Genomic DNA, 14,998 nt, shown 5'->3' on the forward strand with positions numbered 1-14,998 from the left:
ACGCAGGATTAGCCCTAAGCATCCAAGAAAAGTGTGTATCCAACCTTTGCTTGAAGACTGCCAGTGACTCACCACCTCCTTAGGCAGCCTATTCCACTGCTGAGCTACTCTGACTGTGAAAATTCTTTTCCTGATATCTAGCCTATATCGTTGTACTTGAAGTTTAAACACATTACTGCGTGTCCTCTCCTCTGCAGCCAAGAGAAACAGCATCCTGCCCTCCTCCAAGTGACAACCTTTCAAATACTTAAAGAGGGCTATCATGTCCCCTCTCAACCTCCTTTTCTCCAGGCTGAACATTCCCAAGTCCCTCAACCTATCTTCATAGGGCTTGGTCCCTTGGCCCCAGATCATCTTCGTCGCTCTCCTCTGTACCGTTTCAATTTTATCTACGTCCTTCTTGAAGTGAGGCCTCCAGAACTGCACACAGTACTCGAAGTGTGGTCTGACCAGTGCTGTATACAATGGGACTATGACATCTTGTGATTTTGATGTGATGCCTCTGTTGATACAGCCCAAAATGGCATTTGCCTTTTTTATCACTGCATCACACTGCCTGCTCATGTTTAGTTTACAATCCACAAGTACCCCAAGGTCTCGTTCACACACAGTGTTACCTAGAAGCGTATCCCCCATCCAGTAGGCATGCTTTTCATTTTTCTGACCCAGATGCAGAACTTTACACTTATCTTTATTAAATTGCATCTTGTTCTCATTTGCCCATTTTCCCATTGTGTTCAGATCTCGTTGAACTCTGTCTCTATCTTCCGGAGTATTTGCCAGTCCTCCCAATTTGGTGTCATCTGCAAACTTGATGAGTAGTCCCTCCTACTGCCTACTTTCAGAGAAAATCTCTGCAGCTCTAATGTTCTAGAGGGACTCAAGTCCAGGGCAGCTGAGGTTGCCAACCTCTGTGTAGGGTCTGGAAATTTCCTGGCGTTACTACTGGTCTCCGGACAACAGTTCCCCTAGAAAAAATGGCTGCCTTGCAGGGGGGGGGGGGGCTCTCTGGGATTCTCCAACTCCAAATCGCCTGCTATTTTCCCACCCAGAAGTGGATGTTCTACAGCAGATGCCAGGCAGCTTTCTCCCAGGGCTAAAATTACACACACATACAAACCGGTTTCCCAACAACAGCCAGTTCCTTCTCCCGCCACTTCCGAGGGCCTGATCAGAAGGGCAGCAGACAAGAGCCTTGGTTTGTTTGATTGCATCCGTCCCAGCAGTGATTAGAAATGCCTTTTGTTTTCAGAAATCTTCATTCATTTCCATGCCATTCATTAGGATGGCCATTCATCTTCGTTACGCCAGTCAGTTCTGTTTACAGTGATTTCAATTAGAAGGAACCCCTAGCAGTCCCAGAGAAGGAGAAGGGCTGGGAGGGGGGGAGGGGGGGGTTGCCCCACTTTTTTTCTGCCTGCAGGAGTCTCAAAGAGGCTTCCCTCCCTCTCTCCGCAACAGACACCCTGCGTGGTGGGTGGGGCTGAGAGAGCTCTGAGAGAACTGTGACTGGCCCGAAGTCACCCAGCTGGATGCATGATGAGGAGGACTGAGGAATTAAACCTGGTTCTCCAATTTAAAGGCCACTGCTCTTAACCACTACACCACACTGGCTCTCTGGAGATGAGCTATAATTCCTTCCGAGCCGGCAGCCCTGCTTCCTTGGCAGGAAGAGCACAGAGCCATTGGTTCCATGCTGAGCCCAGCCCGGGTATCGTTAAGGCAAAGTGAGAGCCTATTGAAGGTGAAGAAGGTAAAGGTATCCCCTGTGCAAGCACGGGGGATGTCTGACCCTTGGGGTGACGCCCTCTAGCGTTTTCATGGCAGACCATGCTTGCGGCCACGGCTCCCTCTCTCCGCCCCTCCAGGCCGCCAGCAAACGGCCCCTCCCGAAGCAAGAAGCTTGCCGGGCCGCAAGCTAATCGGCTGCTTTGGCGGCCGATTTGCTCGCAGCCTGGAGAGCTCCTCGCTTCAGGGAGAGGGGCAGGAAGAGGGAGCCACGGCCCGGCACCGGGCCACAGCCCGGGGGTTGGGGACCACTGATCTAGAGGGCCACAGTTTGACTATCCCTGCTCTATTTCCTGTTATTGGAACAACAGAGGACCCGGTTATCTGCAGGGTGAGACAGGATGCTGAGCTAGATGGGTCACTGGTCTGATCCAGCAGGGCTCTTCTGATGTTCTTATTATGAGAAGGCCTCAGCCTCATTGGCCTTTTATTGACTCTCTAGAGCAGGGGTAGTCAAACTGCGGCCCTCCAGATGTGCATGGACGACAATTCTACAAATGCTGGCAGGGGTTCATGGGAATTCTAGTCCATGGAGATCTGGAGGGCCGCAGTTTGACTACCCCTGCCTAGAGGAACTGGTTGGACACTGCGTGAGACAGAAAGCTAGACTAGATGGACCACTGGTCTGATCCAGCTGGGTACTTCTGCTGGTCTTATGTTCTTACTTGTTCTGCTAACAGTGATGGTCTCTTTGGGCATGAGGGCACCCCACTGTGATCTGCTGTCTATCCGGAATCCTCTCTTTGCATTACAGAGAAGGATTAAGATTGGCAGAATAGATTTGCGGAATACCACTCAAGGCCTTGCACAAAACAGTCCAAAAAGTGTTGGTGTAACTCACACAAACACACACACACATACACACACACTTAACTTTGGTGCTCTTCCCTGAACCCAGGGGTAGTCAACCCTTGGTCCTCCAGATGTCCATGGACTACAATTCCCATGAGCCCCTGCCAGCAAATGCTGGCAGGGGCTCATGGGAATTGTAGTCCATGGACATCTGGAGGACCACAGGTTGACTATCCCTGCCTGAACCGACAAGCTGTGCTCCTTGATCCTTAAGTTGCTTGCAGCCCTGAGAGATTCCAGCTTCAATGCCATTTTTTTGTTTAAAACTGGCCTCCTTCCTAGAAGCAGTGAGGTCACCACTTAGCTAAATCAGATCGGGCTGGGTGACAATATCTCCGAGGGCAAATGAAGCTGGCGGGCAGTGTCCTAAATCACTTCTTTCCCCTGCGGTCACCTCCTCCTCTAGCCAACTCCAATTGGCCGTGTAGTTTCCCTATTTCTAGAGGGAAGCTATTTTCCTTTTCGAAGCCTGGGCACCAAATCAGAAACCAATCTTGCTTTCATACAGCATCTGACTTATGGAGAAAAAGACTGTGGACATTGGCGGATCCTTTCGCCCCTTTCCCCAAATATCCCCTCTTTGTGCAGAACTCAGCATAATAATAATTCCGTCTCAAATATGCCAGTTTTGGTAGCTTTATAGCTGACGCCCACTGCCTCATAGGCCTGGAAAGTCAAAACAAACCTGTAGGGTTGATTGTGGCACCAGGAGGAACATCACTTCCTGGCCACCTTCTAGGAATCCTCCAAATCTCTGTGGTTAGAGTATAGATTAAGGAAGATTCCTAGAGTGTTTCCTGCCATTTCTGATACTGAATGCAGTTAGGAATGCCAGCCTCCGGGTGGGGTCTGGAGGTCCCCTGGAACTATAGCATCTCCAGGTAAGAAGAGATCCATTCCCCTGGATAAAATGGCTGATTTGGAGGGGGGGACTGAGGTCCCTGCCCTCCCCAGGTTCCATCCCTGGACTGTATGGTATTATACCAGTGAAGTCCCTCTCCTCCCAAACCCCGCTCTCAGTGGGGTCCACTCCCTAAGTCTCTGGGTTTTTCCCAACCCAGAGCTGGCAACCCTGGGGGTGTTTTGCGTGGAGCCAAATAAAACAGTTTAAAAAACAACTAGTTTAGACCGCTGTATTATACTACAATCGTTCTGCATTGAATATAGTCTGTTGAAAACCTATGCTACAATGCTTTCTGCATGCAACAATTCATATCCCTGCTCCTGTAGTTTTGCCAACTCCACTTGCTAGACTGTATTAGAAACTCAGTGACGTACTTTGTTCTCTAATGCAGTCACTAATCTGCATAACCAAGGACCTTCTCTGCATGACTAATAGTGCGTCTGAGACAGGCAGGAGAGAAATGAATCGGTGAAAAGCTTCTTTCAGAAACAAAAGACACTTAAATCACCAAAGAGGCAGATCACCATGCAGAGTAAAATCAGTTTTGCAGAGTAAGTTCACTCTGCTGTGCAGAGATCAGAAAAACCATAATGGATTTAGTGAGTTTTCATCAGCTTTTCCATCATGCAGAAGAGGGCCTAGAGGCAGTTGCCCCATGCACTTTCTCCCGCCACAAGGACCAACCTGCATTGGCGGACCAGCGAGTGGATTAGCAGGCAGCCAGCCACCGTGCTTATCACTCAGACTTTGCACTTGGCACAGCGTCCCATTTCAAGTGGGCTGCCCCCCCATCAGGAGCAGCTCGATTTAAATGAGGCCCTTTTGTGAGTGCCAAGTCCCACAGGGAAGTGCTTTCGCCTTGCCAGCACCCGTGCTGAAATGAGGCCGCTGTCTCCGTGCCAGAGATTTGGGAGGTGATCTCACATTAAGCGTGCGGATCCCTTCGGCTTTTAAGAATGATGAGCAAATGTTCCCTGGCCTGTTTCTTTTTTTATATTCATTGATGATGGTACCATTGTCAGAATTTTCGGTCACTCGCTTTTCACGGCTGCTTGTTTGTCTTGCATACTCATACAGTATGAACTTTCTACGCCGTTTAAGTCAGGGGTAGTCCAACTGCGGCCCTCCAGATGTCCATAGACTACAATTCCCAGGAGCCCCTGGCAGGGGCTCATGGGAATTGTAGTCCATGGACATCTGGAGGGCCGCAGTTGGACTACGCCTGATTTAGGTAGTGGCTGTGCATATACCACACGTCATTTCTACCTGCAATGCCTGCTCCTGATCTATTGATGCACAAATAGCAAATAGGAATTTATATTTATTGTATGGTGTATGTAGGGTAGCCAGGAGATCCTAAAGATTGTCAGGCAGCCAGGCGAGAGACAATCAGAATTGGTTTGCCTGCCTCTGCGTCCTAACCCTTGTTTTTCTTGGAGGTTTTCTAAGCAGAGTGGACCCTGCTTAGTTTCTAAGATCTGGTGAGATTGGGCTTACTTGGGTGACCCCAGGTCAGGGTTAGCACTTGATTTTTAAAATTCTGTGTTATGGAACTAAAAGTGCCACAGAAATATAGAACCGCCAGTTTGGATTACTCAGGGGAAAGCAAAATGTGGGTTTTCTTTGCTTCTTCATCCAGGAAGTCTTGCTCCACAGGGCTGATCCGGGAGCACAATGCGGCCAACCCATGGGGAATACACTAAACTTAGAATCATAGAATCATAGAGTTGGAAGGGACCTCATGGATCATCTAGTCCAACCCTCTGCACTGTCAAGCGCTAAAAGAACTCACAACAAAACTTCTATGAAAAGAAAGCTTTAATGGAAGTTAACTCTAGTCACTATAACTCAAGAAGTCAAATCTGCCCAACAGTAGAATTGCAAGGTGCCATCCCTGGCTTCCTGCCAGAGGTGCTACAATTCGCGCGTCCTTGGGCTGGCCGACGCCAGCGACAAGATAAAGCCGCTCACAGGCACCCCAGGATTTCGGTTACTCTGTTGCTGTTACAATATGCAGAGCAAGCAGGCAGAGATCAAAGTACAAACAATTCAGAGCGGACACTACAAAGCATGATAACATGGGAACAGAGAACAGGCTTGGGTTACATGGAAAGCAGGGAGAAAGGCATTAAAATACAGGCAATATGGAGTCACCCTTGTTCCTGACGAATCATGGCAGAGAGCAGGCACTGATCCTGACATGCACTATGCAGGACACTCACATCCCAGTCGCTCATCTACTGTAACCTGCCACCCCGTTGAGCCTTCCCAGAATCAGCCTCTCTGTCAGATGGCTATCCAGCCTCTGTTTAAAAATCTCCAAAGATGGAGAACCCACCACCTCCCGAGGAAGCCTGTTCCACTGAGAAACTGTTCTAAACTGTCAGGAACTTCTTCCGGATGTTTAGACGGAATTTCTTGTGAATTAATTTCATCCCGTTGGTTCTGGTCCGGCCCTCTGGGACAAGAGAGAACAACTCTGCTCCATCCTCAATATGGCACCTTTTTAAATACTTGAAGATGGTTATCTCTCAGGGGAAAATGAAAACTTCATTTTCTACTTTGGGCTGAAAGGCTGGGCTATTTCCGGATGATGAGGGTTCATCCACATTCACAGAATGGTAGATCTGATTGCATTTTCAAAGACAGCTGTGTTGTTCTGCAGCTGAAGAAGAGCTGGTTTTTTTGTACCCAGCTATTAACTACCTGAAGAAGTCTCGAAGTGTCTTACCATCGCTTCCCCTTCCTCTCCCCCCAACAGACACTCTGTGAGGCAAGTGGGGCTAAGAGAGCTCTGAGAGAACTGTCAGTGGCCCAAGAGCACCCAGCAGGCTTCATATGGGGGTGTGGAGAATCAGCCCCAGATTAGAGGCTGCTTCTCTTCACCACTACTCCATGCTGGTTCTCAAAGAAATAGAAGAACAAGTACAGCAATGGCTTCAAGACCAACAAGATTCTGATGGTGTGAGCTTTTGAGATTCAAGGGCTATGGATTTCTGAGAGTCAAAGCTGCCTTCCTATCTGATGAAGGGGTCATTGACTCTTGAAAGCTCCTACCCTGTAAACCAGGGGTAGTCAAACTGCGGCCCTCCAGATGTCCATGGACTACAATTCCCGGGTGCCCCTGCCAGCGAATGCTGGCAGGGGCGCCTGGGAATTGTAGTCCATGGACATCTGGAGGACCGCAGTTTGACTACCCCTGGTTTAAACCTTCTTGGTCTCTAGGCAGCCGCCAGACTCAGATCTAGTAGATTTAAAGGCCTTCCTCTGGGCATCCTACATTGCATGGCTGATCTCCATTCCATTTCTTGTCAGATCTTTGGAGTGCAAAAGTGAAGTCTCTTGACTCCCGTGGTCCTAGACACCCTCTCCCTCTAGGCCAGGCCTTCTCAGCCAGGGCTTCTTGACAGCCCTGGAAGGGATTCCTGAAAGCATGGGAGTTAATTCATTTTTTCTGTATATATTTCTTTAATTTGCTAAACTTTTATCGAGTGATACCACCATATAGGATCATGTCAACCTGACCAAAATGGCCAATGATGGGCCTGGGGGGTCGTGGTAAGGGGAGGGTCCAGGTGGGCATGTCCACAGCTCTGCTTCCCAACAATATTCTGCACGATTGGGCCACTTCTGGGGTTTCTCAAAGCCTGACCAATGCTCCTGGGGGTTCTCAATGATAAATCAATTGAGAGAGGATGATCTAGTCAAGCTTGGTCAAGCACCCTGATTTGGGGTGGAGGGTAGAGATGCCAACCACTGAGTGCTGGCTGAAGATCTGGAATTACAACTGCTCTCAATTCTAAAAAGATCAGTTACCCTGTTTGGGGGGGGGGGGAGAAATGGCTGCTTTTGAAGGTGGATTTAATGGCATGCCCCACCGAGATCCCTTCCTTCCTCAAACCCAGCTTTCCCCAGATTCAGCCCTCCGATCTGCAGATGAGAAGTCCATGATGGTGCCATGGGCAGCAGGGGTAAAGCCTGTTCCCATTATCTTGCCCTATTATTCCAGTTTGTCTCTTTTTTGTTCCGCTTGGTTTTGCTGTCAAGTCACAGCTGGCATAGAGTGATCCCCACCCCCTGGCAACATTTTTCAACCTTTTGACCATGGAGGCACCCATGAAATATTTTTCAGGTTTTGAGGTACCAGGAAGTGATGTCAGCAGGCCAAGCCTCCCTGCCCCACCCCTCAGAAGTGGGAGGAGCCTCAGGCAGGAAAGGTTTAAATGGCCAGGGCCCCTTCCCTTCCCACCCCTCCAGGCCCACTATTGGCCACTTTGAGAGGGCGGGCAGGTCAGACTGCCCAAATAAGGGTAATTTTTCTCTCACAGGGTGGGAGGGCTCTCCCAGGACGCCATTTTGAAAAGCTCCATGCCGCATTCCCTTTGTGACACCATTATAATACCTCAGTACCATGGCTGGGAAACCGTGCCCTGGGTTTTCAAGGCAAAACATTGACTGGTAGTTTTCCATTGCCTGCCTCTGCGTCACAACCCTGAACTCTCTTGTCTGGCTCCCCTCCAGGGCCAAACCTACTTATCTTCTGAGCTCTGGTAAGATTTGTCTAGCCTGGGATATCTAGGTGAGGGCTTGTCTCTATATGATCTCACTTAATCAGACAAGCTAATCGAGGGGGACTTGGTCCAGGCACTAAAAATTAACCCTTCTGCCCACCCCCCCACCCCCAGCACAAAACCCATCATTTTGTTTGCTCTTCCTTTTCTCAGACGTCGTGCTCACTGGCCTGGCAAGACGTAGAAGTTAATTGGCCCATCTCCCCAAGGGCAGCTGATGCCCTAGTTAGGCAAGGAGCAGGGGATCTGAACCTGGTAGTTCCCTGCTGCCTGCGTATGCAATTCTACTCCTGCAGAACGTCTGTGGTCTTGGAAGGAATGGGGTACAGTCCTTTGTAGGGCTGCCAGCTGCCCTGCTCATCACCGGCCTTGTCCTACCTTAACCCTACCTCACAAGCCAAAATTGAAAGAGTCATCTTGGGGAACAGTGGGAGAGATCAGGAGAAGGAAGGGGCTGCTAGTATTTAGGCTGTGCAGCCTGCTGAGGGACGTCCACCCCTAGATCCTAAGACTATTTTGTGATACACATGCGAGATACTCTCTTTTGTCTTGGGAGATTTACTGCCTTTTCTCCTGCACTTAGTATGGAAAAGAGAAAGGAGAAGGTGACCATGGCTTTGCTTCAAAATGTCCCACCCTAGGAGGTATTTGGAAGATGTGACCCTCTGAAATCTACTCCCTCCAAGGATCAGTTGCTGGGCAGCAAGGGTAGGAAGACCCTTGCTGCGTTCATCCTGCGTAGAGCAGGGGGTTGGACTAGATGGCCTGTATGGCCCCTTCCAACTCTATGATTCTATGATTCTAAGACGTTGTTGCCGTTATCCTGTTTCTGGGCTTCCTAGTGGCAGATTATTGTCCGTGGTGTGAACAGAATGCTGGACTTGATCCAGCAGGACTTTTCTTATGTTCTTCTTCCGTTCTGACCCACACAGCTCTGGCATCTGTTGTGCCCTCGGGCAGAAATTTTAGGATTTAGTTCAGGATTTATAGCCCAACCTACAATTCACAGAAAGTCCTAGGACTGGGTTGTAGTGTCTCAGGGCAAGTACATGGGATTGCCCCAGTCCCAACTGCAGTTTGCATTATGTTTTAAGAAGGAAAAAGAGGAAGAAACAATAACCCCTGGTTGGACACAGAGCACACAAGCGCCTTACTAAAATTAATGGGTGGGATCCAGCGAGCTATTTTCAACTCCATCTTACTCAAAGCCCCTCCTTGTGGCAGTGCCTGTTCCAAAGGCCTTTTGTGGTCCCCAGATACCAAGCAGAGCCTTTTTCGGTGATCAGAGCAGACTCAGACTCAAGACTTCCTTTTTCACCCGCAGAAAAGCTAGTTGCACCCAAGCCACTATGCTGTAAGCATTTCAAAGCCGGCATTTAGCGCCTCCTGATCGCACTGCGTTCGACAGTGAATGAAAGCAAATTAATACATTTCCTTGTGCTTGTTGCTGTCGTTTTAGGTCATGGGACAAAAGGCGTGTTTGAACTTCTGTCCGGTTGGCGCCGCACCAAAGAGAGCTTGCCCTTCAAAGACAGAGTTGCAGACGCCTACTCTGACGTCATGGTTTCCTACACCATGACCAGCTCTCTGTACTTCATCGCCTTCGGCATGGGCGCCAGTCCCTTCACCAACATCGAGGCCGTCAAAATCTTCTGCCAGAACATGTGCGTCTCCATCCTGCTGAACTACTTCTACATCTTCTCCTTCTTTGGCTCGTGCCTGGTCTTTGCCGGGCAGCTGGAGCAGAACCGGTACCACAGCATCTTCTGCTGCAAGATCCCCTCGGCCGAATACCTGGAGAGGAAGCCCGTTTGGTTCCAGACCATGATGAGCGACGGCCACCAGCACACTTCCCACCACGAGACCGACCCTTACCAGAACCACTTCATCCAACACTTCCTGCGGGAGCACTACAACGAGTGGATCACGAACATCTACGTCAAGCCATTTGTGGTGATCCTGTATCTCATCTACGCCTCGTTCTCGTTCATGGGCTGCCTGCAGATCAGCGACGGGGCCAACATCATCAACCTCCTCTCCAGCGACTCCCCGAGCGTCTCCTACGCCGTCATCCAGCAGAAGTACTTCAGCAACTACAGCCCCGTTATCGGCTTCTACATCTACGAGCCCCTGGAATACTGGAACAGCACGGTGCAAGAGGACTTAAAGAAACTGAGCGAAGGGTTCAACACGTTGTCCTGGCTTCAGCAATACTATCAGTATCTTCGAGCCGGGAACATCAGCACCACCAACAAGAGCGACTTCCTCAGCATCCTCCAGAACTCCTTTCTGAGGAAGCCGGAATTCCAGCACTTCAAGAGCGACATCATTTTCTCCAAGGCCGGCGACGAGAGCAACATCATTGCTTCCCGCATGTATCTCGTGGCGAGGACGAGCGAGAAAACCCAGGGGGACGTGATAGAGTTGTTGGAGAAGCTGAGGCCGCTGTCTCTGAAGCAGAGCATCAAGTTCATCGTGTTCAACCCGACCTTTGTTTTCATGGACCAGTATAGTCTGTCGGTGACGATGCCCGTCTTGATTTCAGGTTTCAGCATCCTGCTGGTGCTGCTGCTGACTTTCTTCCTGGTCATCCATCCTCTGGGGAATTTTTGGTTGATTCTCACGGTCACCTCCATAGAGCTGGGTGTCCTGGGCCTGATGACTTTATGGAACGTCGACATGGATTGCATTTCTATCTTGTGCCTTATTTACACTCTGAATTTCTCCATCGATCACTGTGCGCCCCTGCTTTACACATTCGTGCTGGCAACGGAGCACACCCGGACTCAGTGCATCAAGAGTGCGCTGCAAGAACACGGGATGGCCATTTTGCAGAACGCGACTTCTTTTCTTATCGGGTTGGTCCCCCTCCTTTTCGTGCCTTCGAACTTGACCTTCACACTGTTCAAATGCTTGCTGCTCACTGGCAGTTGCACACTCCTGCACTGTTTTGTTATTTTGCCCGTCTTTCTAACATTTTTCCCACCCTCCAAAAAGCACCACAAGAAAAAGAAACGGGCCAAGCGGAAGGAGCGGGAAGAGATCGAGTGCATAGAAATCCAAGAGAATCCCGATCACGTGACCGCGGTCTGAAGGGTCACGCAAACATGCGTATATTTTTTTAACAAACATACACAAAATGTTGCACTGAGTTGCAGGGAAAGGCGAGGGAAGATCACTGCTTGCGCTGGCCGTGCGGAACGAGGCAAAGGACACTCCGGAAAGGGGGTATTTTTTTCTTGAACACGGAGGTGAAAGTGTTTTCTAAAATAATCGTTTAAAAAGAGAGAGAGAGAGCGAAAGGAAAAGGGAGGGGGGGAGACCCTCCCGCATGGTTTTCTTTTAATCCTGCAACTCCGCCAGCAAATATTATTGGGCAGTTCAGGATTTCAAATGGCCGATTAATTGGCCATTTTGCTACAGAAGAGATTGAGAGGGAGACAAACAAAAGATTCTCAGAGATGAGCAGCAAAACCAGTTGCTACTAAGGAAGATCAGGGGGCAAAGACAGTGGGGGAAAACTAAAGCTATGGTTCAAAATGCTGATCATGTTGTTTCTCGGGGTCTTTTTATAAACAAGGTGGTCAAAGTAAAACCTATGCAGTTGGGGAAGCAGATATTCAATCCGTCTAAACCAAAGTTCTTCCCTCCTATGATATACCACGCAGCCGGAATTGGTGACATCCATTTAGAGAGCAAATTGTTGGTGAGCCGTTTAATGTAGGCATGGAGACATCGCTGGCCAAATCTGAAGCCTGCCTTGGCTCCAGAGAGACTCCTTGGAGCCTCTTCCATCGGAGCAAGGAAGGCTTTCATACTTGGCCAAACAGAGTGGGACGATATCAGCCAGTATAGATGGGACAAGGATTTATTAGAAGTCTTTTCGTGTCTACAAAACTGGCTTTGGACAGATTTGCCAGTGTGGTTTGAGTGACCCTCGGCTTCCACCGCCGTGGCGTGTGTTCTGAAATTCCGAGAAACACCCCAGGTTTCAGCCACTGCAGTGTTACCTATAATTACTGCAGTGCTGTCCTTTCGACTCCGGCATCCTCTGTATTGACATTAAGCACAGAATACTAATCAGGCAGATGTGTCCGCCGTAACGATAGATTACCAGACGTAGACACAGCTGGAGGATCGCGCTGTGCCTGCAATCCTGAACACGCATTGCCGAGTTTCAAGGAGACAAGATGACCCCGTTCCTTTCTCCCCTCCCACCGTGCCCCAAACCGTCAGGACCCCTTTGGCAAAACTGATCAGTAAACTATGCCTTTTGCCATGAGGGGGATTGGGGAGGGGGAGAGAGAATATTTTCATGATAGTGGGATTCAGCATAAAAGCACCGGGCTTATTTTGGAAAGGTAGGGTTTTTTAAAAAAAAAATAATAATAATAATAAAGCTTTTACAACTCAATGCCTGATAGAGTGTCTGTGATAAAGCAAAGCTTTTTGGCCGTTGAGAATAATAGATGAATGCAGTGAATCCTTTTCTTACTGCATGAGACGCGAGTTATACTACCGCAAGCAGATAGTCCCCTGCTTTACAAAGCCGACGTGCTTAAGAGTGCGAGGAGAGGAAGGGAAAAGAGAATGAGCCAATAACACTCAGAGGGGGTGCAAATCCCTTTTGCCCCCGTTAAGCCACGTATCTCTCTGACTCTCTCTCTCTTCCCAAAAGGGTTTAGAAAGGGCTTGCTTCGTGCATTCTTGAATGCAATCTAGCCTTGCATAATCTAGCAATGTCTTCCTTTAACAAAACAAAACAAAAAAAAGCAACATGTATTCTGTATGTGATCACTGTTTAAAATAATAATCCAGGGGGCTGGGGAGGGAGGGGCGTGGCTGATTTGCTGGTTCCGTTTGAAATAGAGGTCTGTACGCTAGCAGGCATCATAGTGTATTTGCACACACGTGATGTAGATCCCACCCCCCAGCAGGGGTGGGAGCAAGTATCTCTGAAAGGAGATCATGCATGAGAGCCCTCCAGACTCCTAGACCCGGAATAAATTGGCATCACTAACTGGCATGTGGGGGAGCTGGGTGAGAATAGGGGAAGCACTCACAATTGCCCCCTTGAACATAACAGCTGGTCCATCTGGATTGCCAACTGGGAGCTGGAAAACCCCTTGAGATTAAGGGGCAGAGCCTGGTGGAGGTGGAGGGTGGAACAAAGCTCTGCAGAGATAGGATGCCATAAATCCACCTTCTCGAGCAGCTATAATTGCCTAAGGAACTGATCTTGGTAGTTCAGAGATCTGCTGTAATTCTGGGAGATTTCCAGGCAACCCTGTGGTCCACAGCAGGGGTAGTCAACCTGTGGTCCTCCAGATGTCCAGGGACTACAATTCCCATGAGTCCATGGACATCTGGAGGACCACAGGTTGACTACCCCTGGTCCACAGCAATATGCCTGATGGCCAGCCACAGCTGAGCAAACGGGCATCTCTGGAGCCATGCATCAATCCCCAGCCTCCATGTTGTTGCATCCCTGGGAGGGTGGGGGCTGGACTGTCTTCTCTATATGTTATCGGCATCCTCTTTCTCACAGCCCCAGTGCTATCAAGAAAAGCTGATTAGCTTGAGTCACCAGGTTCCCACCAACCTATGATTTGGCCTTACCCCAAATCCACCCCTTAGTCCACCAAAAATTATTCAGACTAGCAGTGGTTTTCCAAGGTTGACCGCCATCTCCCGGCAAAAGAGAAGCCTCTTTCAAGTGGAGACTGAAAGAGGAATGTCAGGTGACCATCCTCCAGAGATCTCCCAGATCTACAACTGATCACGAGTGCCAGCGTGGGGTCGTGGTTAAGAGCAGTGGCCTCTGATCTGGAGGACCGGGTTTGATTCCCCACTCCTCCACATGCAGCCAGCTGGGTGACCTTGGGCCCGTCCCAGTTCTGTTAAGAGTTGTCCCCACAAAGCAGTTCTGTTAAAGCTCCCACAGCCCCACCTACCTCACAGTGTTGTAGGAAGAAGGGAGGGGAGGTGATTGTTGGCAGCTTTAAGATTCCGTCGGGTCTTGAAAAGTGGGGTATTAAAAAACAAACTCTTCTCAGATGGCAGAGATAAGTGCCTCTCGAGAAAATGGCTGCTCTGGAGTGTGGATTTTATGAGATTAGAGGGTTCTTCTACTGGGGTTCTTCCCCAAACCCTGCTTCGCTAGGCTCCATTTCCAAGAGTTTCCCAGCCTGGAGTTGGCAGCTTGGGCATCTGACAGCAGGGGGTAGGAATAATGAGAGCTTCCGCCATGTTGGGATTGTTTTTGAAGTCTTTCTCCAGGGGAAACTGATCTCTGCCACCTGGAGATGAGCAATAATTCCAGGGCGTGGCTTCCCTTCCTGGAAGGGATTTCATGAACCTTATAGGCATTTTATTCCTTTGTGCATGGTTGCTTTGATCATAGAGACGTGCGATTCCTAGAGCACCCGGTTGTCCTTTCCGGGTACATGCCGGAAGTGATGTCACAACGTCACGCATCATCTCATGACGCCACTCCCCGCCCCTTGCTCCGGCTGGAGCAAAGAGGCTGGGATCAGGAGGGCAGTTCTGCATAAAGCCATGGATCCATAGCCATGAACTAATAGCCAGAGAATGGCCATGCGCCATTCCCCCACCCCCCCCCCCATTTCATGGCACTGTTCTTCCAAACCGCTGGGAACGTGTCAGCTACAGTTGCCAACCTCCAGGGGAGGCCAGCTGATCTCCTGGAAGGACAAATGGCCTCTGGACCAGGGGTAGTCAACCTGTGGTCCTCCAGATGTTCATGGCCTACAATTCCCATGAGCCCCTGCCAGCGTTTGCTGGCAGGGGCTCATGGGAATTGTAGGCCATGAACATCTGGAGGACCACAGGTTGACTACCCCTGCTCTGGACTACAGAGCCA

The 14,998-nt window shown here is 49.6% G+C and overlaps 1 protein-coding gene across 1 annotated transcript in view; it reads left to right on the forward strand.

The window, feature by feature from the left end:
- The window catches only part of PTCHD4 (patched domain containing 4), a 63,040-nt gene extending 48,268 nt beyond the window's left edge, over nt 1-14,772 (forward strand). The window contains exon 3 of the mRNA XM_077317075.1: nt 9,575-14,772. Coding sequence (XP_077173190.1) covers nt 9,575-11,208 — 1,634 coding nt within the window. The 3' untranslated portion in view covers nt 11,209-14,772. The remainder of the gene's footprint in view (nt 1-9,574) is intronic.
- Nucleotides 14,773-14,998: the final 226 nt, after the last annotated feature.

Source organism: Paroedura picta, chromosome 1 (assembly GCF_049243985.1).
Source record: "Paroedura picta isolate Pp20150507F chromosome 1, Ppicta_v3.0, whole genome shotgun sequence".
In the NCBI taxonomy this organism is placed as follows: Eukaryota; Metazoa; Chordata; class Lepidosauria; order Squamata; family Gekkonidae; genus Paroedura; species Paroedura picta.